The sequence below is a fragment of the Amphibalanus amphitrite genome, unplaced genomic scaffold (assembly GCF_019059575.1).
Source record: "Amphibalanus amphitrite isolate SeventyFive unplaced genomic scaffold, NRLGWU_Aamphi_draft 001629F_arrow, whole genome shotgun sequence".
In the NCBI taxonomy this organism is placed as follows: Eukaryota; Metazoa; Arthropoda; class Thecostraca; order Balanomorpha; family Balanidae; genus Amphibalanus; species Amphibalanus amphitrite.
In genome coordinates, this window is record NW_024883122.1 from 90,080 (window position 1) to 116,925 (window position 26,846).

Consider the following 26,846-nt stretch of genomic DNA (forward strand, 5'->3'; position numbering starts at 1 on the left):
TTTTTTCCCATAGGAAAGTTTTTACGGGAAAATCAAAATTTTGGGTCAATGGGGGGTCCCCCCCGATTTCGTTCAAAATCGGCACACAGGTGCCCCACCACCAGCCGAGAAACTTTCCCCAAAACGGTCCCCGTTGCATTGACGTTTAAGGCCCGTAAAGCCCCCTAGACTCGTAAAATATCCGTAAAATCGCCTTTGTACGGACAAAAAAGTGGTGCTATGGTAAAAATGGGTATCAATCGAAAGCTCTCGTTTACCCAGATACAGTCCTGCAGGAAAATTCCACTTTTTCCCCATAGGAAAGTTTTTACGGGAAAATCAAAATTTTGGGTCAATGGGGGGTCCCCCCCGATTTCGTTCAAAATCGGCACACAGGTGCCCCACCACCAGCCGAGAAACTTTCCCCAAAACGGTCCCCGTTGCATTGACGTTTAAGGCCCTTAAAGCCCCGTAAACTCGTAAAAAATCCGTAAATTCGCCCTTGTACGGCCAAAAACGGAACGCTAGGGTAAAAATGGGTATCAATCGAAAGCTCTCGTTTACCCAGACACAGTCCTGCAGGAAAAGTCCACTTTTTCCCCATAGGAAAGTTTTTACGGGAAAATCAAAATTTCGGGTCAATGGGGGGTCCCCCCCGATTTCGTTCAAAATCGGCACACATGTGCCCCACCACCAGCCGAGAAACTTTCCCCAAAACGGTCCCCGTTGCATTGACGTTTAAGGCCCGTAAAGCCCCCTAGACTCGTAAAATATCCGTAAAATCGTCTTTGTACGGACAAAAAAGTGGTGCTATGGTAAAAATGGGTATCAATCGAAAGCTCTCGTTTACCCAGATACAGTCCTGCAGGAAAATTCCACTTTTTCCCCATAGGAAAGTTTTTACGGGAAAATCAAAATTTTGGGTCAATAGGGGTCCCCCCGATTTCGTTCAAAATCGGCACACAGGTGCCCCACCACCAGCCGAGAAACTTTCCCCAAAACGGCCCCCGTTGCATTGACGTTTAAGGCCCTTAAAGCCCCGTAAACTCGTAAAAAATCCGTAAATTCGCCCTTGTACGGCCAAAAACGGGGCGCTAGGGTAAAAATGGGTATCAATCGAAAGCTCTCCTTTACCCAGACACAGTCCTGCAGGAAAATTCCACTTTTTTCCCAAAGGAAAGTTTTTACGGGAAAATCAAAATTTTGGGTCAATGGGGGGTCCCCCCCCAATTTCGTTCCAAATCGGCACACAGGTGCCCCACCACCAGCCGAGAAACTTTCCCCAAAACGGTCCCCGTTGCATTGACGTTTAAGGCCCGTAAAGCCCCCTAGACTCGTAAAATATCCGTAAAATCGCCTTTGTACGGACAAAAAAGTGGTGCTATGGTAAAAATGGGTATCAATCGAAAGCTCTCGTTTACCCAGACACAGTCATGCAGGAAAAGTCCACTTTTTCCCCATAGGAAAGTTTTTACGGGAAAATCAAAATTTCGGGTCAATGGGGGGTCCCCCCCGATTTCGTTCAAAATCGGCACACAGGTGCCCCACCACCAGCCGAGAAACTTTCCCCAAAACGGTCCCCGTTGCATTGACGTTTAAGGCCCGTAAAGCCCCCTAGACTCGTAAAATATCCGTAAAATCGCCTTTGTACGGACAAAAAAGTGGTGCTATGGTAAAAATGGGTATCAATCGAAAGCTCTCGTTTACCCAGACACAGTCCTGCAGGAAAATTCCACTTTTTTCCCATAGGAAAGTTTTTACGGGAAAATCAAAATTTTGGGTCAATGGGGGGTCCCCCCCGATTTCGTTCAAAATCGGCACACAGGTGCCCCACCACCAGCCGAGAAACTTTCCCCAAAACGGTCCCCGTTGCATTGACGTTTAAGGCCCGTAAAGCCCCCTAGACTCGTAAAATATCCGTAAAATCGCCTTTGTACGGACAAAAAAGTGGTGCTATGGTAAAAATGGGTATCAATCGAAAGCTCTCGTTTACCCAGATACAGTCCTGCAGGAAAATTCCACTTTTTCCCCATAGGAAAGTTTTTACGGGAAAATCAAAATTTTGGGTCAATGGGGGGTCCCCCCCGATTTCGTTCAAAATCGGCACACAGGTGCCCCACCACCAGCCGAGAAACTTTCCCCAAAACGGTCCCCGTTGCATTGACGTTTAAGGCCCTTAAAGCCCCGTAAACTCGTAAAAAATCCGTAAATTCGCCCTTGTACGGCCAAAAACGGAACGCTAGGGTAAAAATGGGTATCAATCGAAAGCTCTCGTTTACCCAGACACAGTCCTGCAGGAAAAGTCCACTTTTTCCCCATAGGAAAGTTTTTACGGGAAAATCAAAATTTTGGGTCAATAGGGGGTCCTCCCCGATTTCGTTCAAAATCGGCACACAGGTGCCCCACCACCAGCCGAGAAACTTTCCCCAAAACGGTCCCCGTTGCATTGACGTTTAAGGCCCTTAAAGCCCCGTAAACTCGTAAAAAATCCGTAAATTCGCCCTTGTACGGCCAAAAACGGGGCGCTAGGGTAAAAATGGGTATCAATCGAAAGCTCTCGTTTACCCAGACACAGTCCTGCAGGAAAAGTCCACTTTTTCCCCATAGGAAAGTTTTTACGGGAAAATCAAAATTTTGGGTCAATGGGGGGTCCCCCCGATCTCGTTCAAAATCGGCACACAGGTGCCCCACCACCAGCCGAGAAACTTTCCCCAAAACGGTCCCCGTTGCATTGACGTTTAAGGCCCGTAAAGCCCCCTAGACTCGTAAAATATCCGTAAAATCGTCTTTGTACGGACAAAAAAGTGGTGCTATGGTAAAAATGGGTATCAATCGAAAGCTCTCGTTTACCCAGATACAGTCCTGCAGGAAAATTCCACTTTTTCCCCATAGGAAAGTTTTTACGGGAAAATCAAAATTTTGGGTCAATGGGGGGTCCTCCCCGATTTCGTTCAAAATCGGCACACAGGTGCCCCACCACCAGCCGAGAAACTTCCCCCAAAACGGTCCCCGTTGCATTGACGTTTAAGGCCCTTAAAGCCCCGTAAACTCGTAAAAAATCCGTAAATTCGCCCTTGTACGGCCAAAAACGGGGCGCTAGGGTAAAAATGGGTATCAATCGAAAGCTCTCGTTTACCCAGACACAGTCCTGCAGGAAAAGTTCACTTTTTCCCCATAGGAAAGTTTTTACGGGAAAATCAAAATTTTGGGTCAATGGGGGGTCCTCCCCGATTTCGTTCAAAATCGGCACACAGGTGCCCCACCACCAGCCGAGAAACTTTCCCCAAAACGGTCCCCGTTGCATTGACGTTTAAGGCCCGTAAAGCCCCCTAGACTCGTAAAATATCCGTAAAATCGCCTTTGTACGGACAAAAAAGTGGTGCTATGGTAAAAATGGGTACCGTTTTGAGAGCTTTCGATTGATACCCATTTTTACCATAGCACCACTTTTTTGTCCGTACAAAGGCGATTTTACGGATATTTTACGAGTCTAGGGGGCTTTACGGGCCTTAAACGTCAATGCAACGGGGACCGTTTTGGGGAAAGTTTCTCGGCTGGTGGTGGGGCACCTGTGTGCCGATTTTGAACGAAATCGGGGGGGACCCCCCATTGACCCAAAATTTTGATTTTCCCGTAAAAACTTTCCTATGGGGAAAAAGTGGACTTTTCCTGCAGGACTGTGTCTGGGTAAACGAGAGCTTTCGATTGATACCCATTTTCACCCTAGCGCCCCGTTTTTGGCCGTACAAGGGCGAATTTACGGATTTTTTACGAGTTTACGGGGCTTTAAGGGCCTTAAACGTCAATGCAACGGGGACCGTTTTGGGGAAAGTTTCTCGGCTGGTGGTGGGGCACCTGTGTGCCGATTTTGAACGAAATCGGGGGGGACCCCCCATTGACCCGAAATTTTGATTTTCCCGTAAAAACTTTCCTATGGGGAAAAAGTGGAATTTTCCTGCAGGACTGTATCTGGGTAAACGAGAGCTTTCGATTGATACCCACTTTTACCCTAGCGCCCCGTTTTTGGCCGTACAAGGGCGAATTTACGGATTTTTTTACGAGTTTACGGGGCTTTAAGGGCCTTAAACGTCAATGCAACGGAGACCGTTTTGAGGAAAGTTTCTCGGCTGGTGGTGGGGCACCTGTGTGCCGATTTTGAACGAAATCGGGGGGGACCCCCCATTGACCCAAAATTTTGATTTTCCCGTAAAAACTTTCCTATGGGGAAAAAGTGGAATTTTCCTGCAGGACTGTGTCTGGGTAAACGAGAGCTTTCGATTGATACCCATTTTTACCATAGCACCACTTTTTTGTCCGTACAAAGGCGATTTTACGGATATTTTACGAGTCTAGGGGGCTTTACGGGCCTTAAACGTCAATGCAACGGGGACCGTTTTGGGGAAAGTTTCTCGGCTGGTGGTGGGGCACCTGTGTGCCGATTTTGAACGAAATCGGGGGGGACCCCCCATTGACCCGAAATTTTGATTTTCCCGTAAAAACTTTCCTATGGGGAAAAAGTGGACTTTTCCTGCATGACTGTGTCTGGGTAAACGAGAGCTTTCGATTGATACCCATTTTTACCATAGCACCACTTTTTTGTCCGTACAAAGGCGATTTTACGGATATTTTACGAGTCTAGGGGGCTTTACGGGCCTTAAACGTCAATGCAACGGGGACCGTTTTGGGGAAAGTTTCTCGGCTGGTGGTGGGGCACCTGTGTGCCGATTTGGAACGAAATTGGGGGGGGACCCCCCATTGACCCAAAATTTTGATTTTCCCGTAAAAACTTTCCTTTGGGAAAAAAGTGGAATTTTCCTGCAGGACTGTGTCTGGGTAAAGGAGAGCTTTCGATTGATACCCATTTTTACCCTAGCGCCCCGTTTTTGGCCGTACAAGGGCGAATTTACGGATTTTTTACGAGTTTACGGGGCTTTAAGGGCCTTAAACGTCAATGCAACGGGGGCCGTTTTGGGGAAAGTTTCTCGGCTGGTGGTGGGGCACCTGTGTGCCGATTTTGAACGAAATCGGGGGGACCCCTATTGACCCAAAATTTTGATTTTCCCGTAAAAACTTTCCTATGGGGAAAAAGTGGAATTTTCCTGCAGGACTGTATCTGGGTAAACGAGAGCTTTCGATTGATACCCATTTTTACCATAGCACCACTTTTTTGTCCGTACAAAGGCGATTTTACGGATATTTTACGAGTCTAGGGGGCTTTACGGGCCTTAAACGTCAATGCAACGGGGACCGTTTTGGGGAAAGTTTCTCGGCTGGTGGTGGGGCACCTGTGTGCCGATTTTGAACGAAATCGGGGGGGACCCCCCATTGACCCAAAATTTTGATTTTCCCGTAAAAACTTTCCTATGGGTAAAAAGTGGAATTTTCCTGCAGGACTGTGTCTGGGTAAACGAGAGCTTTCGGTTGATACCCATTTTTACCCTAGCGCCCCGTTTTTGGCCGTACAAGGGCGAATTTACGGATTTTTTACGAGTTTACGGGGCTTTAAGGGCCTTAAACGTCAATGCAACGGGGACCGTTTTGGGGAAAGTTTCTCGGCTGGTGGTGGGGCACCTGTATGCCGATTTTGAACGAAATCAGGGGGGACCCCCCATTGACCCAAAATTTTGATTTTCCAGTAAAAACTTTCCTATGGGAAAAAAGTGGAATTTTCCTGCAGGACTGTGTCTGGGTAAACGAGAGCTTTCGATTGATACCCATTTTTACCCTAGCGCCCCGTTTTTGGCCGTACAAGGGCGAATTTACGGATTTCTTACGAGTTTACGGGGCTTTAAGGGCCTTAAACGTCAATGCAACGGGGACCGTTTTGGGGAAAGTTTCTCGGCTGGTGGTGGGGCACCTGTGTGCCGATTTTGAACGAAATCGGGGGGGGGGGGGGCCCATTGACCCAAAATTTTGATTTTCCCTTAAAAACTTTCCTATGGGAAAAAACTGGAATTTACCTGCAGGACTGTGTCTGGGTAAACGAGAGCTTTCGATTGATACCCATTTTTACCTCTTTGTGACGTCATTTCTAGGGGAAAACGGGTCATAAAGGTTTCCCTCTACCGGGGCCTTTTTTCCCCCTACCGAATCTGTGCTGTGCTGAATCTGTGCTGAATCTGTGCCAACTTCCGTTACATTCGTCAAATGCATAGCAATAAAGCTTGAATAAAGCCCTTGATAAAGCATAAGATATGTAAGATGCTTTCACAGTAGTTTTCATCCATTTTCGATTACTATCGCTTTAATCATCGCTTTGCATATTACCTTTTGGTAGTAAAAGAGCCAGGAGGCTTCCATTTCTTCCACTTTCCAGTTCCATCAGCTGAGAAAAGCTGTTTTTGCGGTTTTTGCGGGCTCTGGTATTAACTGGATAATTCGCCAGCTGACGCCGTATGGTGGCGCTAGTGGAGCAGCACCATATGACGTCAGCAGAAAACACCGTGAGCAGCTATGAAATGGGAACGAGCACCACGGAAATATCGAAAGGTGATGGACATGTACTGACTTTGGTCATTCAAGTACCACCAACACCATACAAAAACCATATAATATTATCAAGACTGATTCTGGAATCGATTTGTTCGGGTATTTAAAACACACAAAAAATGTTTGTTACCGAATTCTGAAACAGTATAAGGATATTCTTGTTCCTTACTTTTGCCTTGTGGAGTACTTTTACTTGCTTTCTAGTGCGCCCATCACTATCTTGAAATCTGGATTGCAACGCTGTAGGAAAACTTTATTTCATTTGTCATTTCTTCCACTTTTGAGCAGTGATAATTTATTTGGGTTTATACATTCAATAATGAAGACGGCTCCTAACTTTTTAGGGATCTGCAGTGGCTCTGAGAGTAAAATCAGATATTTTCTAGAAACTTGAGGCCACTATTTTCTTATATGCTAGATAATATACAAATATTGACATGTAAAGAATGATACGGGTGTATAATTCTGCATAAATATCAATTCAAAGTATTTAAATTTTTCAAGAACCTTTTTAATTCTTCCATAATGACTTCTTTCAATACAAGCTGGAAGCAATTTCAATCAATAAAGCAGCACAAGGCAGTACATTGAGCTACAATGATCCATAACCAATCGGCACCTGCAATTTGATTGATCTTCGAGATGTACCCTGCCTGTTTCCTGACTTTCCCTTTTCGTTGTACTGGGTGAAGTGAATATTCTGTGAATATTCTTCTGACAGTCAGTTTTTAATCCTACATTATGTTGTCAATCAGATTTAATTGGTTCAAAAACCGTCGTAGTCCGTCTCATTCGCAGTCTACATCTCCACATGCGCACCCATACATGCTCAAAATTTTCACTACGTATGTACTATGTACCCTGCAGCGTATCCTGATGAAAAATGTTTTGTTGAAATCAGAGACACTTCCCAAGGTAGGCCATAGTACATGGCCATATATTTAAGTCAAAACAGATAAACAGATAAACACAATTCCAATCATCAAGTCAACCAGCATCGACAATCTGCACATAAGTTCTAAACCTATTGTAAGACTACTTTGTATTCAAACTTTGTATTGCAGAAGGGTGGAAGCTGCATGGAATTATGCGACAATTTCAGCGTGCATCCACGCTCGAAAGAGCAGGGTTAATTGTAACAATGTCAATACCATAATAACGTAATTGTAGGTGTTGTGATTCGGTTGTCTCTTGTCTGTGCTGGCCATTGCGCGGGCGGTCCAGCGGCGGAACTCGGCTTCGCCGCCGTGGCGCGCTGGCAGTTGCTTCTTCTTCTTCTTCTGCATCCCATTGCCAACCCGCTCAGGGGGGCGGCGGCGCAGGCGGGTCGAGCGGCGGCTCGGTCCGCCCAACATCCTCGATGAAGGTGACGACCTTCGTCGCCGGGCCGCCGAGGACGTCGACCAGGCGAGGGTCGACACCCCAGCGGCGGCGGCGGGCCGCCTCATAGGCCGGACAATCGGTCAGTAGGTGCGCCGCGCGGTCGGGCTCCCCGCACGCGGGGCATTCGTCGTCGGCTTCCGGGCCAATCTTGTGGAGCGTGTCACGGGTCAGCGGTGATGTGCCGGTCCTCAGCTGGGACAGCGTCACCGACCCCAGCGCGCCAGGGAGTCGTGGCCAGGCGTGGGGTCCGGGTGCGGGTGGGCAGCGGTTGCCCTCTGTCGCGACAGCTCCCGGACATGGCGCGTGACGGCGGCCCGCGCACTCGACAGGTCGATCGGTGCGCTGTCTTGGTCGCCCGCCGTGGCCTCGCCAGCCAGGAGGTCGGCGGTTTCGTTGCCGTCCAGCCCGGCATGGCCTGGCACCCACTGGAGCACCGTCTCGGTGCCGTTCTCGGTGAGGGTGCTCAGCACTCAGCAGCCTCCACACCTCGGCGGCCAGGGCCATGGTCTGGTTAGCTGGGCCGCGGCCAAGTAGTTGGAGCCCAGACCTTGAGTCGGTGAGGAGGCGGACCGACTTGGTCGATGCCAACTCCCCGTCCTCCAGGCCGGCCACAGCCGCGAACGCCTCGCGCATGGCGGTCAGTTCTGCTCTTAGGCTGGAGCAGACCGCCCCTGCAGGAGCGCGCACGGTCTCTTCTCTGTTGAGGTGGTGGAACTGGATCAGCGCCTGCGCCGCCCTGTTCCGTCCGCCGCGAGCCGAGCCGTCCGACCAGATAGTGACGTCCGGGTGCGGGAGCTCTGCAATGGCTCGCAGGGCAGCTTCCCTGCGGACTGCAGGCGGGTCCGACCGGCGGGTGGCCACGGGCAGGTCCACCCTGAAGGTGATGCCGCTGCGGTGGCCCAGCCATGGCGGGTCGCAGCTGTAGAACGCCGAACCTGTAACACAATAGAATTGCAATTGTAACAAAGACCTGCATGGTCAGCACACATCTGTCATCTGCAGTGACTGTCATCCCAAGTTGGTATGAATTGGCACAAAGTTGGGTCATGGTAGCACTAGCAGACGTAGCACAAGCTGTTGTGATATGCCATACCGTAGGACTAGGTCGTAGGTTGTAAATTTTAGGTTTAAGGCTGTAGGTTGTAGGTCAGGTTAGGTAAGGTTTGGTTAGAAAGACCCATTCTCGTGCATCGGGCAGCTTGTGCTACATCTACCTTACCAATACCCAATTTGGATTCCCAAAATTGATGGCAAACAGGCTTTTTGTATAACAAGTGTGGTTAATTGTTCTAATCCCCGCTGCAATGTGAGGGTAACTGCTTTTCTACAATCACAAAATTTGAATTCATATAGGTAGGTGTTTACATGTTCAGAAAATGATACAAAATATGACACGATTATAGCTGCAACTGGATAATGGATACCAACCTCAACTAAAAGTTTCTGCAGCCTTATAACCTAACAAATGACTAAATTGCCAAAATAAATCCCTTAGTACAATAGCTTGACTCTAAAAAATAACAGAAATTTTGCATGCAGACCCTCTGAAAGGGCCTTGGTAACAACTGGATTTCCATTACGTCATGGGTGATGATGTCACACCACGGGTGACGTTTCACTGCTGCTGCTGCTGTCCACGGAGGGCAGCGTTTGTGAGTGGAAAACAGTAGCAACATTGTAAATGAAGGCAGTATTGGCGCTTATGCTACATATGAAATTTATAACAACATATTGATATTAGTGAATGTTTATTTTTGTTACTTTTCATAAACCCTCCATTTCAGGGTCTGCATGCAAAATTTCTGTTATTTTAGAGTCAAGCTATTGTACTGAGGGATTTATTTTGGCAATTTAGTCATTTGTTAGGTTATAAGGCTGCAGAAACTTTAAGTTGAGGTTGGTATCCACTATCCAGTTCAGTCGGTGACACACCAGGGAAATAAGCTAAAATTAGAGCACTCTATTTATTGCTCCCGCTACTTCACCGTCTCCCATAGGGTCCTGTGTTGAGCTGGTGTCGAGGCTCTAAAAATGACGCCGATTTTTGCACCCTTCTCACGAAAACCGCTCGGACCGCCTGGAAACCAATTGTTCCGCTCTAAAAATTTCATGATCGACGGGAAAATGAATGAGGAAAAGATTGGTCCTGAAATAATTCTGAACTCCCTGTAGAACATATCGAAATATGGCTGCAAACTAGGAGCATGTCAAAATCGACAAAACATTACAAATAAACTTACCGGGATTTTTTATTTTCCATGCATTTGTGTATGAAATCAGTCGGTTTTTCGGAAAGATCATCTTCTGTTTAATAAATAATTCCACAATTGCAATCGAGAAAAAAAAACATTTCCGCTGTGACAACAGTTTTGGCATTGTGCCAGTAGTGTGGCGTGCGCGGTGCTGCGTGGTCGTCGGGGCGGAGTTGTGAGTATTTTCGGTGTTTTAAATGGTTGATGGCCATTTGAACCAGCTTCATATTATTTCCTACAAATTTTTGCATCAAATTATTGCTTTGAAAGACCATTGAAACCCCTTATCTCTTCATGAAACACGATCATATTCATCGTCGACGAAAATGGCGCGGGACTCCATGTGCATTCCGATCGAAATAAATCGTAAATTAAATAATATTCGATGATAAGTATCATATTCTAGTGACACATTTTCATAAAATAAGGCATAAACTTTGCAAGGAAGTCAACATTGGATAATTGGATTCTTATTTTGCTCACATATCCTTGTAGTAGTCAAATGGCTCAATTGTTAGATAGATGTAAGCATATGTTTTGGCTTGATGTTTGCTGTGAAACCACCCAGCCACTTGCTGGTTGAGTGGTTTTCTGATAATTACCTGATAATCATTTCTCCTTTTCCTTAAAAGAAACTAAAATTCCTTTCAAAGTAATCCATTTTAAGGAAAGGCGGCTTGCTCATTGGCATTTCATGTTCTTGTTTTGTTATTGCAGGCAGTATTTTGATAGTGATACAATAATGCAATATGATTTTTTTGCAATAATAAAACCTAAGACAAACTTAGTTAATGCGTCAATCAAACACCCAACAGAAAGATTGTGAGTCCTTGTGACGTGAAGTAGAATATTCTATGAATGTGTTATATAGAATATGCCAAATATTAAATTAATTATTATTTGATACTGGTAGCTGAGCAGGTGAATTATGCCACAATATAATTTCATTTTCTGGTTTTGAAATAGCCGGCAGTATTTTACTTCAACAAATGTAATATACATAGAATACATGTTGTTATGTTACCTATGTTAAAAGTTTAATAACAGCCAACAGAAGGAGCTGTTTCAGCAGATAATGTTTGTACCTTATGCACTACCTTTCTTTTCTGCAGGACCATGCTTCCGCTGGGTGGTCGACATTTGCCTCCTGAAGAAGTTGAGCAACATGAAGACCACCAGATGAGGTGTCTGCAGTTCATGTGGAACTCTGCAGACTACAAGTGTTATGTCAACCACAACCAAAGTGCTGTGATCATGGAGGCATGAACCTCATGGCAACACTTCAGATTTGCAGTTGAACCAAAGTGTGATTCAAACCACCTGTGGCATCTCACTCAATGTGTGAACAGTGTGATTATTGTGCAGTGTTCAGCTGCAACTAAGACATTTATTAGTGACTTGTTTTGCAATTAGCCACCAAAAGCATTTTTTGGGCTGGCTGCTGTAATTTGGTTGTGCACTGTGCAATAGTGGTAGTGTTTTGTCACTTGTCAAGTTGTCAGTTGTGCATGTTGCATGTTTCTCTTCCCTCGGCCCTCATTATCAGTTAAGTGGTGAATTGGCATCACTCAGTCTCCCCAGATCTCCATTGACTGTCTGTCAACCACCTAACTTGAGATGGTATTTGCTAATAGCGTCAGAAAAGAAGTGATGGTAGACATTTTTAGGAATATGAGCTCCGTTTCATGCGTGTTCCAGTGGTCATTTTGTCACATGTCCCATAGTGTAATAAATGGAAACTGTTGTTCCCTTTTGAAGGTACTCGCGGATGCAGAAAGCGTTGGGCCTAATTATTAAACGCACCCTCCTATCAGCGACGCACGAAATCGACAAATATCATCCTTTTTAGAACAGGAGGAAACGAAAACTTGTGAACATAGCTGTACCTACAACATGAACAGTGCATAAGGAATTGAAATTCTGGGAGTTTTTGAAATTCGGAGAAACTCAAGTTGTCGACAGGTATGCCCCCTTGCACGTCAAAGACCGCCTAAAAAACAAACGTCTACAAATGAAGGCAGTATTCGTATGTTCGTTGTAATTGCAGCAGCCTAGCAACATGTATTGCGGTCCGATGGCGAATTGCACTCGTGCTCAAAAACTATGCCGGTAACTGCCAATGCACTTAGGTCATAGGTGAGGAGAGGAAGGGTTATGTCATATGTCAACATCATAGAGATGGCTTCATCTGAGCTGTGCCTATTGTACATAATTCAACCAATCTATGCATTTCGTTTCTTGCAATCTACTCATGCTTTCACTCCAGCTTCAGAGTAATCATCCCATATTGTACGTCTTAAGATATTGATTTCTATGGCGGTTTGCAATTACTAGCCACGTCTCACCTCAGTTTGGTGGCCGCCGCATCGGCCCACTCGGCCGCTCTAAAATTGACTTACGGAGGAGGATGGTGGCTTTTATTTTAGCTTCTCCGCCGACTGCGGGGAGCGCCGTCGCCGAGGTAGGAGCAATAATTAGCTTATGTTTGGGACTAATTTCCACGCTTAATCAACATTTTAATGTTATTTTAATTAATTCATGTTAATCCTTGATGCATTCTCTTTCTATTGATACCATCCACCGGTCTGAGAATTACTGCCTTGCTGCGTAAGGGCCGATAAAAGATCACGCTTTTAGGGGTATCTCTTCAACATGGGGCAGGAGCAATAAATAGAGTGCTCTAATTTTAGCTTATTTCCCTGGTATGTCACCAACTGAGTTGCAGCTATAATTGTGTCATATTTTGTATCATTTTCTGAACATGTGAACACCTACATATATGAATTCAAATATTGTGATTGTAGAAAAGCAGTTACCCTCATATTGCAGCGGGGATTAGAACAATTAACCACACTTGTTATACAAAAAGCCTGTTTGCCATCAATTTTGGGAATTTAAATTGGGTATTGGTAAGGTAGATGTAGCACAAGCTGCCCGATGCATGAGAATGGGTCTTTCTAACCAAACCTTACCTAACCTGACCTACAAACTACAGCCTTAAACCTAAAATTTACAACCTACGACCTAGTCCTGCGGTATGGCATATCACAACAGCTTGTGCTACGTCTGCTACCATGACCCAACTTTGTGCCAATTCATACCAACTTGGGATGACAGTCACTGCAGATGTGTGCTGACCATGCAGGTCTTTGTTACAATTGCAATTTTATTGTGTTACAGGTTTCGGCGCTCTACAGCTGCGACCCGCCATGGCTGGGCCACCGCGGCGGCATCACCTTCAGGGTGGACCTGCCCGTGGCCACCCGCCGGTCGGACCCGCCTGCAGTCTGCAGGGAAGCTGCCCTGCAAGCCATTGCAGAGCTCCCGCACCCGGACGTCACTATCTGGTCGGACGGCTCGGCTCGCGGCGGACGGAACAGGGCGGCGCAGGCTCTGATCCAGTTCCACCACCTCAACAGAGAAGAGACTGTGCGCGCTCCTGCAGGGGCGGTCTGCTCCAGCCTAAGAGCAGAACTGACCGCCATGCGCGAGGCGTTCGCGGCTGTGGCCGGCCTGGAGGACGGGGAGTTGGCGTCGACCAAGTCGGTCCGCCTCCTCACCGACTCAAGGTCTGGGCTCCAACTACTCGGCCGCGGCCCAGCTAACCATACCATGGCCCTGGCTGCCGAGGTGTGGAGGCTGCTGAGTGCTGAGCATCATCGCCGAGAACGGCACCGAGACGGTGCTCCAGTGGGTGCCAGGCCATGCCGGGCTGGACGGCAACGAAACCGCCGACCGCCTGGCTGGCGAGGCCACGGCGGGCGACCAAGACAGCGCACCGATCGACCTGTCGAGTGCGCGGGCCGCCGTCACGCGCCATGTCCGGGAGCTGTCGCGACAGAGGGCAACCGCTGCCCACCCACACCCGGACCCCACGCCTGGCCACGACTCCCTGGCGCGCTGGGGTCAGTGACGCTGTCCCAGCTGAGGACCGGCACATCACCGCTGACCCGTGACACGCTCCACAAGATTGGCCCGGAAGCCGACGACGAATGCCCCGCGTGCGGGGAGCCCGACAGCGCGGCGCACCTACTGACCGATTGTCCGGCCTATGAGGTGGCCCGCCGCCGCCGCTGGGGTGTCGACCCTCGCCTGGTCGACGTCCTCGGCGGCCCGGCGACGAAGGTCGTCACCTTCATCGAGGATGTTGGGCGGACCGAGCCGCCGCTCGACCTGCCTGCGCCGCCGCCCCCCTGAGCGGGTTGGCGGTGGGATGCAGAAGAAGAAGAAGAAGCAACTGCCAGCGCGCCACGGCGGCGAAGCCGAGTTCCGCCGCTGGACCGCCCGCGCAATGGCCAGCACAGACAAGAGACAACCGAATCACAACACCTACAATTACGTTATTGTTATGGTATTGACATTGTTACAATTAACCCTGCTCTTTCGAGCGTGGATGCACGCTGAAATTGTCGCATAATTCCATGCAGCTTCCACCCTTCTGCAATACAAAGTTTGAATGCAAATTAGTCTTGCAATAGGTTTAGAACTTATGTGCAGATTGTCGATGCTGGTTGACTTGATGATTGGAATTGTGTTTATCTGTTTCATCTGTTTTGACTTAAATATATGGCCATGGACTATGGCCTACCTTGGGAAGTGTCTCTGATTTCAACAAAACATTTTTCATCAGGATACGCTGCAGGGTACATAGTACATACGTAGTGAAAATTTTGAGCATGTATGGGTGCTCATGTGGAGATGTAGACTGCGAATGAGACGGACTACGACGGTTTTTGAACCAATTAAATCTGATTGACAACATAATGTAGGACTTAAAACTGACTGTCAGAAGAATATTCACAGAATATTCACTTCACCCGGTACAACGAAAAGGGAAAGTCAGGGAACAGAGGTAGGGTACATCTCGAAGATCAATCAAATTGCAGGTGCCGATTGGTTATGGATCATCGCAGCTCAAGGTACTGCCTTGTGCTGCTTTATTGTTAACTGAAATTGCTTCCACCTTGTATTGAAAGAAGTCATTATGGAAGATTTTAAAAAGGTTCTTGAAAAATTTAAATACTTTGAATTCATATTTCTGCAGAATTATACACCCGTATCATTCTTTACATGTCAATATTTGTATATTATCTAGCATATAAGAAAATAGTGGCCTCAAGTTTCTAGAAAATGTCTGATTTTGCTCTCTGGGCCACTGCAGATCCCTAAAAAGTTAGGAGCCGTCTTCATTATTTAATGTATAAAACCAAATAAATTATCACTGCTTAAAAGTGGAAGAAATGACAAATGAAAAAACAAGTTTTCCTACAGCGTTGCAATCCAGATTTCAAGATAGTGATGGGCGCACTAGAAAGCAAGTAAAAGTACTCCACAAGGTAAAAGTAAGGAACAAGAATATCCTTATACTGTTTCAGAATTCGGTAACAAACATTTTTTATGTATTTTAAATACCCGAACGAATCGAATCCAGAATCAGTCTTGATGATATTATATGGTTTTTGTATGGTGTTGGTGGTACTTGAATGACCAAAGTCAGTACATGTCCATCACCTTTCGATATTTCCGTGGTGCTCGCTCCCATTTCATAGCTGCTCACGGTGTTTTCTGCTGACGTCATATGGTGCTGCTCCACTAGCGCCACCATACGGGGTCAGCTGGCGAATTATCCAGTTAATACCAGAGCCCCTCTGAAATGGAGGGTTTATGAAAAGTAACAAAAATAAACATTCACCAATATCAATATGTTGTTATAAATTTCATATGTAGCATAAGCGCCAATACTGCCTTCATTTACAATGTTGCTACTGTTTTCCAACTGTCGGCCAAATGTCACGTGACATTTGACCTTGACTCGGCACCAAAATTTGATGACAAATACTGCGCGGTTGATACATTTGATGGCGTCAACAAACTGCTTGCTCCAAATCTTATACAATTTTAAGCTTGTATCAGATTTTCAATCTTTTCTCTTGTATTTTGCTATGACCTGCCTAGTATTTTATTGCAGATTGCAGAGCTCTTACTCTGATTCAGTTTTGTGTTGCTGCAAGATGTAGGTACATTTAGGAGGTTTCCAAGAGAGGAGAAGATGAGGGTCGCTTGGGTGAGGGCTGTCAGGTAAGATCCAGATGTGTCCTTGGTAAGATCCAGATGTGTCCTTGTTAGCTGTATTGATAAATGCAATACATTATGTAGTAATGATAAATGTAATAAATGTTATGTAATGACAAGCACAAACCAGGAGCTTTTACAGCCCAATGATCACCATAGGCAAAGATTCCATTTCTCGTCCTGAAAAGTGCCTTCTTGAGGAATTTGCTGAGGAATGCAGCCATGTCATCGTCAGCTAATCAGCATTGGCATGCTGCTAACAGCCAATGGGTTTGAATTTTACAACATGATAAATCAATGCAAGCTTCCGCGTCAAACAATATTTTCTATAGAATATTGGGTAGTTGTAAAGCAGGCGTCACACTACTTTTTGCAATGAAGGAGAGGTGCTATACCCAGAGATGCTTTCTAATTGAACCAAGCCAAAACAAACCTAACTAAACCTGACCTAGCCATACCTACAACCTAAACTCTACAACCTAGGTACCTACAACTTAGAACCTACAACCTAACCTACAGCACCTCTCCTTGGTTGCAAAAAGAAGTGTGACGCCTGCTTTACTACTACCAAATATAGTTCTTCTTTTATTAAAATACAGAAAATATTATTTATATAAAGGTTTTATTTTTGTGCTGATCATAATGAGCATAACAAATCAAATCCATTGCATAAAACTAATTACAGGAAAGAGAACATGAAATCCATTAAAAGCTTATCATGTTTACCACAAGTTACCTAATGAAGGTAATGCTTTGACCTGGTAATCCGTTGAGTGTAATGCCGCAGGCAGCTCTAAGGGATGTGTTGGGATGGGTAAGGAAAATATTTTTGGTTGAAGAGGTGTGTTATAGGCTACAGGCCAAATGCATACCTCTTTAACAAAAAAAAAGAAAAGATGTAGGTACTCTTACCTAGCATATATTCCAGTTACTATGTACAAAAAAGACGTGCTACGAATGTTGCTAGCGAACCACTGTAGGTTGGGTTAGTTAAGGTTTGACCATGTTCTGAAGCATTGTAAATAATCATAATTGTTCACTCTTAGCACCTCACATTGATATAAAGCCAATTAACTACATTTTGATTGCTAGGTGAGGATGTCAACCTTCTGATTCTGGATTCTGGAGCCAAAATAACATGATACAGTGTCAGTGATACCATCTTGTTTAGAAGCTGTGGCTGTGCTGTCTGAGTCAATATCTTACCTCTAAACACAAGGCATTTTGTATGTAAAAGTCCACGTGCAAGAACAGTTTGCCAGTTGTTACATTTGTTGCATCTGTCATTTACAGACGTGCAGATGCAGTTCCCAGGAGCACTTCCCAGCTCTGTTCCTGTCATTTTGAGGAGGGCAGCTGCATCCCAACACTCTTCCAGTACAACGGGACATCGGGTACCAGATTGCTCATTTCCGGTAAGCACTAGCCACTTAACTTCATTGTTTGAGTCCAACTCATATGCCAGGTTGCTTACCATACCAGTATATGCATAGTAATGATGCAAGTCTTGAGCCTACGGGCCCGGGCGGTGTTTCACGGGACGCTGCTACCACGCTGCTATCAAATTGCGCGAGCTGACGTCACACTTGTGGTAGTGTTGGAGCAATGGGCCTGTTCATGTCTCCATGGAAACCCAATTTGACACGTGTAAAAGCATCGTGCTGCTATCACCGGTGAAACAGGGCCCCGGTGTCGGGCTTAAAATCGGACCCGCCGGACTTTTGCCGGGCCTAAGCTCGAGGAGGCCGGGCATATGCCGGGCTCGGCAAGGGCTTGCCTGTGTTAAAGGGACAATGCCACCTTCCAAAAAGTTAATAAATTGGCATAAAAGTGATGTGCCATAAATCAGAAAGAGCGAAATTTTTAGGTTTACATTTTGCACGAAGCCATCAAAGCGATGCAGCAGGCTAGTCATATGTATTACTTGTTGCACACTCATATCTTGGGCAAAATGTATTGATGACAAGTGGAAGAAGTGGAAAAACGGTTTTAGCCTTTATTTGTGTATTATGTGTATACCTGTCAGCGCAGTGTGGAAGTTGAAATTGTTGGTTTGGTAAATCTTCATAAAAAAAACATAATAGTTGTGGTTCAGTTCAAAGTTGATTCAAATTCACAAACTCAGTTTTTGTGATGTGGTTGCAGGTCGCCTGTGCTACACCAAGCTCAGAAAGGGAAAGCGGATCACACAGCCACCATCAGCGCGCTAGAACTCCAAGGAGGATCTGCGAGCGGCGCGCCAGGCGCCGTCGGAGCAGCCCCTGGTAGCGACAGCCGCCGCGCCGTCGGAGCAGTCCCTGGGAGCCACGGCCAGCCGCTGTCGGAGCAGCCTCTGGGAGCCGGCCGGCCGCCGTCGGAGAGGCCTCTGGGAACTTACCTGTAACTGACTGCGGCTGACGTGTGTGTCCGTGTGCGCGCGTGTGTGTGTGCGTTTCCACTGGCAGTGATAGTGACAGGTGAACGGTGTTCATGACCGATGGCCGGCGGTCTTTGTTGTTATTCTGATAATACGTATGAGACATTGTTTTAATATGTTTTGTTCTGAAACGTTTCCAAAAACTGAATCACTTCATTATCATTCTACTTAATTAAAGCATGTTTACCAGATAAAAGGATTTGCAAATCAAAGGAAGTAAAATTGTGTGAAAATTTACTCAGTTGCGCAGCTAGCCAACACACATTTGCTACTGTCAGGCCGCTATGGAACATGTTCAAAGTAGCTCAACGTATTGAATGACTCACTGCTCCCCCCCCCCCCCCCCCGCCAACGTTGGCGCGCATTGGGCGCAGGCACAAGAGTGGTATCAACGACCGCCGTCTTGAGCTGCACCAGGGTCTGCTGGCTCTTCGTCATGTATGGTGCATTGTTCAGATATCCCCGCTGCACGCTGTACGCTGTACGCCGCTGTTTCGTTATAATATTTTCTGCTCGATTTGTTTGAAATATGGAAATATGTATAGACACTGGATGTGCAAAGCGTCCGTGTAGGACATCTACTTGTTTCAAACTGTCCCGGAGCATCCATGTTTCGGAAGTGCACGGCGTCGATGATGGCGAAAACGAGAGGTGCAATAATGTTGTAGCGGAACACCGGGACTGCACACAACTCACTGCAGTTGTCGACGTTTACACCGAATTATCTTGCTCAGCTCAGGTTGGCTTTGAAAACGGCAGGGTCATCGGGCGGGCTTAAAGGCGGTTAATACAGAGGACGGGATGGAGTGAAGGTTCCCGTTCAGGCGGTAAAGGGGGGGGGGGGGCGTCAAAATACCGGACTGTGACCCCTCAACGTGCGGCCGCCTCCCCCCTCCCCCAACTTTCATGACAACCATGTTAAGGACGGGCGTACAACTGTAAGCACATGTTGCATTTCGGATGTTGTGCCTGTAACAAATGCAAAGTTTTGCATTTTTTGACAATCAAAGCTCATTTCCTCCCAGCGAAGTAGATATTGAAACAATTTTTGAAGAGTTGATCTACCATTTGCCTATTCCGGCGACCGCCATAAAAGCCTCAAAAGCGTGTGAAATTCAATGGGCCTGAGCTGGGCTGGGTTCGGCGCCCATGGGCCCCGCTTGGGATGGGCTGTGTTCTGTGGGTTGGCTGGCCCGTGACGAACACTGCACCCTCGAGCCCGGCATAAACTAAACATGGCCGGTTCATAGTATAAAAGTCCGGCTGAGCCTTCTTTCAGCTTAGCAGCAGCATTCTAGTATTTGCAGATACCGTGCATGTTTCATACAAGACACAATTATACCTACAGATTCGCCCATGACAACCCCGATTCGTTGTTTGCCCGCATCAATAGAACGGAACACCTATCAACTACTAGCTCCAGCATAAACGTATCAACATGGATGCTCGTATAGTCCTATTTACCTTCGTATCCATATTTGATCTAACTGCTCTTTCTGGCACAGTTCAACACAAAACCTTAGTTTGTTGTCTGGAATAGATCAGAACAATACCTATGGGTGTTGTTGGTAGGTAGTTAAAAAGTAATACCTAACGGTAACGGGTGACCTAATACACCGATCACTTCCACTCATCGGTTGCAGTGACTGAAAATGGCTTTAATGTAATTCAAAACTGCATTTATACTCCGGTTTTCAACACTTGTTCGTTGTATTTATAATTAGTGGTGGCTTCTCTTCCGTCATAAGCGCGAATCGAACCTAAAATGGGCCTGTACTTATTCAATTTTGCCGATAAAAATATATTTTTGGTACCGTTAGAAAGCTTACACACGACTGCATGTGGTGCTAGTTGTATCTTTGAAAAATTCGTCCTAGTTTAGTCAGGAGAGCTAATCAAAAAGTAGGTCCCATTGTATCCCTATGGGGGCCGAGAGCGAGTCGGCACCACAGTTACCGGGAGGTGCCCCCGCCACAACCGCACGTGCGGATCCCTCGAAAAACAGCGAGTCCGCCGGTCACGTGACCAGGCTCATTTGCCGACACTGTATTTATATACACTGTGCTGTTTTCCACTCACAAACGCTGCCCTCCGTGGACAGCAGCAGCAGCAGTGAAACGTCACCCGTGGTGTGACATCATCACCCATGACGTAATGGAAATCCAGTTGTTACCAAGGCCCGTTTTTGCAAGCTACTTTCATGACTCAAACGGTTTATATAGCCTTGACTCAAACTAGCGTTCTCTTTACTTTCGACTTGAGGGACCAGAAAGTACAAATTTGTCTAATAATGACTCAAACTAAATGATTAAAACATTGACTACAATTTATCTAATTCCCATTGCATGCATGAAGTACAAATTTTCAAACAGTTAACTTGAACTATGCTATTGCTGACATTTATGTTCTGGGATCGAGGATTTGGATGGATGCTCAAAATGGGAATGTACTTTAATATGTATTTTGTTCGTTAAACATTAAGAAATTTCAATCAAATTATTTTGATATAGCCTGAACACATTTCATTGAATGTTTAATTTATTCCAGCTTTTCAGAATCATTAAGTTAAGTATGTTACCTGTTTTATGCATTTCAGCAATAATGATTACTTCCAACTTTCGTGTTAACCATCCCTTCTATTTTCTAGGTTCCAGAAAAGAATGCTTTTGAATGTTTCAAGATCATTGATGCCTTTTAGTGATCCAATTTATGAAATAGTATTTTGATAACTGCTAATGGAATGAATCAGTCAAGGAAGGATCATCAAAACACTGCTGAAAAACATCACAAGTTGGCAATAAAATGTATCAGTAGCAATAATTTTGGTTTGGCATTGGGCCATCTCCTTTTGGTTGTGAAGCTTCTTCCAGAAAAATCTGATGAACTTCATCACACAGTTGCTTCCTGCCTTGGTAAGCAATTAAGCATTGTCATTGCCTGTGAATCAAGTCCATGTTTTTTATAAAAAAAAATACAATTGTGACCATCACCATACTGTGGACAGTGTTTTAAATTCATCAGATTTTTTGTTTTGTTTTCTAGCTGAATAATGATACCAGCTTCATCATTTGATTTATAGCTCAATAGTGTTTGCTTTCTTGTTAACTGAAATCAATCTACTGCTGCTAAATGTTACCCAGAATTTTATCAAAATGGTGAGTTGAACTTGTTGTCAGGGCTGTGTGTTGATTAATACCTAGTGCTTAAATGTTATGGCTCAATATACATGATTGTTTCAGGAAAAGCTACCCAATCTTTGGAAGATGCAGGGAGACATCAGGATCTGTTGAAAATATATGAGTCTGTTCTTGAAGTATATCCTGAGAGTGCAATAATCATCAGCTCTCTAGGTGATTTCTTATACAGGTGAGCATTTTTCGTGGCTGCTGTTTTAATATAAAATAATATGTTAAACACCAGGCAACATTTCTGTAACTTTTTTCTCTTATGGCTTTCAAAATGCTGTGATATGTTTAATATTAACATGATCACTTTTGCTATTGTTTCAGTGACTTTATATTTATTGTTGCATTGTTCAGCATGTTTTGTTCCTTGTAGTTTCTCTTGTGGCTGAGTTTCTTTACTGGCCCTCTGTAGCTGATAACTGTGACTCATACACAATTACTCCACAAACCAGCACCATCCCATCCACCTCTCTCCCCAGCCTGTTGTGCGGACACTGTCGCGGCTCCTCCCCGCGGTCTGCAGGTGACTATGGACCCGTGGCTGTCGGCGGTGGACGCGGCGCTCGGACGGCGCGGCCGCCGCCACACCGCTCACATCCGCGCTCAGCTGCTGGCGGTGGCCGGGGGTGTGCGGCCCAGCTGTCTCTGGGACTGCTGTGCCATCGGCCCTCCGGAGGCGGCGCGTTTGTTGGACGAGTGTCGCCAGCGTGGACTGATCGGCGACTCGCTGGCCACTCTATCGCTGGCAGGAGATGCACTTACCTGTCATCTGGGGACACTGAAATGGCACTTAGAACGGGCGGCGGATAACGTGGTACTCGTAAACATAGCATCGTTCTCCGGAAACGGCGCGGCTATGAGCGATAGCCGACCCTCTCTAGCAAGTGACGAGGTCCGCACTGCTTTTTGCGCTCAGACAGAGTCTTTACTCAGACAGCTGATATTTGGGGGCGCTGAGGAGGATACAGTAATCCTGGAGCTGGAAACCGGTCCCGAGTGGAGCCTTCCAGCAGCGGCTGGGACCCTGCTCGGGTACCCCGTGGTGTACTGGGTTCCTCCGACCGACAGCGTGTCGCAGACGGGTTATGCCGGTCTGACAGCGGTGCCGCTGAGGGTTTATAACGTCTCTGTAGACGTGGACGGCCGCTGGCTGCCGCTGCTGTCGTTCAGCGTGCCGCGACATCTCGTAGATGGTGCTGGTAAAAAGCCTGGATCACAGAGTGCAGAGTGCGCTGATTCGGTGGTGAACTGCCCAGCTCAGATCGACAAAACGGACCTTGTCTCAGGTCTGGAGAGCCTCACCTTGACAGAGCAGCAGTGCCCGGTTGTCGGCACATCCGCAGTCACGACCTGCGTTAATGATGCCACCAGTTGTGATGAAGTACGCGAAAGAAGCACTGATTGCGCTAGAGACGAATCAGGAGGCTCCAGTGTGAATTCAAGCTCCAAATTCCGGATGGTGATGTCTACTTTAAGCGTGGACGCACGCGTGTCTCAATTTATCGATACAATTTGCGCGTCCTGTGAAACAAAGAACTGGGTGAAGGACATCAGAGTGGCTGTGGAGGATGTTACCCTGCCCTATGTGGCTCTGTAGCGTGCCATCGCCCTCAAAAAACACCGAAAAACATCCGACACTGCAGCCTCCGCCACGTGGTATACCAGGCCGAAACTCCGAGCCCCGCCCGTCCCGTTCCCAGGCATGGCCACGTGCTCCAAGCGGCCGCTCAGTTCCTGCGCGCGGCGCGGGCCGACGGCAGTCTGGTGGCCGCCCGAGACGGCCTGGAGCGTGCCAACTCTCAGCTGGTGGACCGCTGGCACTTCACGATGCTCAATGACGCACGCAGGAACGCTGCGTATGGGCGCGCGGTGCGTGCGGCGTCCCGGCGCCTGACCGAGGGAGAACTGGTGCTGGATGTAGGCGCCGGCACCGGGCTACTCAGGTGAGGGGTCGTGTTGTCGCGGCTAGGGGCTTTTATGACGTTAGGCGTCTTTTTAAGATCGATCTGTGCGTGATTGTGCGTGAAACTCTTATAAAACTACGCACATTTGAAAGTTCGAATCATTAGTTAAAGCTTGCGTTGCTACTTATTTGTGATGCTTTTTATTGAATCAATAATGAATGTAGCAAGTCGACATTCTCTGTTAGTAGTGTTAGCACTTAGCAGTGTTGTAGCAAGACATTCTGCGATCCTTCCAATACTGCAACGAGAGGGCGAACGCGATTACGTACAATCCACATATGTTCTCAACCTAACCTTCATTGCGTTTGTTTTCAGCATGCTGGCAGCGCAGGCGGGTGCCTCTCCTGTGGTCGCCTGTGAGAGCTCCGAGGCCATGTGCCAGGTGGCGGCCGCGACCCTGGCGGATAACGCACTGGAGAGGCGCGTCCAGCTGGTCAACAAGTGGTCCCACGAGCTCACCGTCGGGGAGGACCTCCCGTGCAGGTGGGTAGAATAATGACGACAAGTATTACTTGTCGTCATTGTAATACTTTACAATGTCAAGCCTTTACTTGTCAAGTAAAGGCGGGGGACACGCTGGCGGCGACGCAACGATGCTGAAATGGGACGTGGTGGGTCGCAGAAGCTGGTTGCTGGATGCTGGATGGGCCGTTCAATTGAGGTTAAAGTAGAAGCCAGATTGAAAAAAATAAGGACGTAGATAATAGTGCAGGGCGTTTTGATAATTAATCTCACCAATCTAATGCATTTTCTTTATAATTACGCTGTCTTTTATGTGAGGGGAGAACAGTTACTTAACGACTGCTTTTAGCCCTTGTTTCGTCTTATCAAGCTTTACGTGCATAGTGAGTATTCTCGTTCTGTATTTCTCTTTGGCTCTACTCTTCAACAGTGTCGCTCTCATTGTATTCCGCGTTTTCTAAACGTCACGTTTTTTTTTTTTTTTTTTTTGACAGGGCGTCTCTACTAGTGACCGAGACGTTCGATGCCGGTCTGCTGGGCGAGCACATCCTCTCCACACTACAGCACGCCTGGCGCCACCTGCTGCTACCCCCGGGGCGGGGACGCGTGCTGCCGGCCTCTGCCGCCGTCTGGGCCGCTGCCGTGGAGAGTGCAGAGATCCGCTCACAGCTCAGTGCCCGTCTGCCCAGCGGCGATCAGCTGCGGCGCCGTCTGACGGAACCCTACTGGTCGGAACGGCTGGAGGACACGCCCGGGGGATACAAACTGCTCACCGAGCCAGTGCAGGTGTACTCAGTGGATTTTAACGACCCGGATGATATAGAGCGCGGTCTGAGTGGTGTGGAGGGACGTCACGTGATGCGGTGTACGGCCGACGGACGGCTGGATGCGCTGGTCACGTGGTTTGAGCTCCAGCTGGGTGAGGGAGAGGTGTTGAGCAGTGCGCCCGGTGAGGAAACGTGCTGGGAACAGGCGGTGTTCCCGGTACCGACCGGTCACGTGGTGTGTGCTGGGCAGAACCTAGTGATCAGGAGCGTGTGTAAGGGTCACCTAGAGCTGCGACTAGAAGACGCGTCAACAGAGAGAGCCACTTTGGGGAATGGAACTGGAGAAATGGACGAAAATCATACACCTGAATCAAATCAGCCTAAAATGGATACTGAAGCTGCGAAAATATGCCGAACCCCTGCCAGTACCACAGCTCGTGATGTATGTGAAGCTGCTGAACCCGACGATGACGTATATGCATCTGGCGACGATGTGGTAACCTCCACCAACCCCGAAGAGGTCAGCCCGGAAGCACTAGCCTTCGCCGGGAACTCTCAGCATTTAAACACCCTAAATTCCGCCCTACATCACTGGATGGCTGCCCGGCCACCGTCTTCCCCTCCTCCCCGGCTGCTGGACCTGTGTCCCATACCTCTCGCTCGTCTTCTCGATCTGAGTGGGGTCAATGTGATCCGTATGGACAGTAAGAGTGCCGAGGTAACTTCAGAGAGTGTCGGACAGTGTCAGAGCCCGGTGGGGGAGCAGGGGTCAGAGTCAGTCACCCGGGTTCCGTCAGAGGGGAAGGACCGGCGGACGAACGGGAGCTGGGACTGCGTGCTGTCGGCCCCCGTGCTGCCTTCTGGTCGGCTCGACCCGGCTGTGCTGAGGATGGTACAGAGGTGAGTGAAGAATGGGAGCTACTGGTGCGGTATACGGGAGGCGTACTTGAGGTTTTATATATACCTAAACCTACATTATACAGCGCTAAGAGAAGTTTGAGTTTGGCGTGATGCTCGAGGTCAAGTGATAATCAAATCATATGTTTTATTGCCATGTGAATGGCGACCATCTATTTACTTAATATTGTCGTTTCCGGCACGAGGCTTTCACTGCAAGTTATTTGAAACCCACTGAACTCATGAACTAAGGCCTGGTAAGTTCATGTGGAATGGGAAACAACCAGCGGCGTATTTAGAAAATCGCGAAGGGGGGGGCCAAGGGTTTGGAGGGCGCCACCTCACCCAAGGAGGGCGCCATACGGTCGCGAGATAAAAAATCGCTCAGTGGGGGTTGGGGGGTTGGGAGGCGTTTTTTACCATGCCACCAGTTTTTTTTTTTTTTGCGTAACCTCGTATAGGTCGTGCTGCATTGATTTTGCATCGTGTGTATTCAGTATACTCCAGGTCACAAAAGGTCAAGTGTTCTTGAAATGCTGCGCCGAAGGCGCGCGAAATTTTTGAAAACAACCTTTTCCTCCGCTTTTTAGGCACGCCTTTTATACGATCACTGTTCAAAGCTCCTCTCGCTCTTTTACCAAATTTGAAGGTGTAAAAAATACCTAAGGTTTGGTCGGGCCGCTGCCACACAAACTGTACAGAAAGCTTGGCTCATGGGTGTCGATGTATAAAAGTTTATTGGCGGTGGCATATCTACGCACCAGATCACCGTATCGGATTGATACCGGAGCGCGAGATGCGTAAACATCATCCAAATTACCTCAGACCAGCCTTCATAGCCTTCTCACAGATGCATACAGTGTACCCACATAACCAGTTTCAATCACCGAAACTTCAGATGCCTGCTGTTGCGCCCGAACCTGTTGACAATACTTAATCGTAATCCATATAGATGCCATGATGCACGTAAAGTAGGATCA

General features: G+C 47.2%; 1 protein-coding gene and 1 long non-coding RNA gene across 3 annotated transcripts in view; one reads left to right on the forward strand and one right to left on the reverse strand.

Annotated features, from left to right (window-relative positions):
- Positions 1-26,846, forward strand: part of LOC122374264 (protein arginine N-methyltransferase 9-like) — a 34,174-nt gene that overhangs the window by 4,240 nt on the left and 3,088 nt on the right. Inside the window, exons 1-6 of one of the 2 annotated variants that reach the window (XM_043352900.1) lie at positions 6,207-6,252; positions 21,239-21,503; positions 21,831-21,957; positions 23,477-23,719; positions 24,056-24,223; positions 24,697-25,869. In XM_043352900.1, coding sequence (XP_043208835.1) covers positions 21,332-21,503; positions 21,831-21,957; positions 23,477-23,719; positions 24,056-24,223; positions 24,697-25,869 — 1,883 coding nt within the window. In that variant the 5' untranslated portion in view covers positions 6,207-6,252; positions 21,239-21,331. Of the gene's footprint in view, positions 1-6,206; positions 6,253-21,238; positions 21,504-21,830; positions 21,958-23,476; positions 23,720-24,055; positions 24,224-24,696; positions 25,870-26,846 lie in introns of those variants that run through there. The other variant, XM_043352899.1, reaches the window with a different exon arrangement.
- LOC122374265 lies at positions 15,818-20,725 on the reverse strand. The gene is made up of 2 exons (XR_006255179.1): positions 20,667-20,725; positions 15,818-15,879 (listed from the first exon to the last, which is right to left on the reverse strand). It is a non-coding gene; the product is annotated as an uncharacterized LOC122374265 (long non-coding RNA).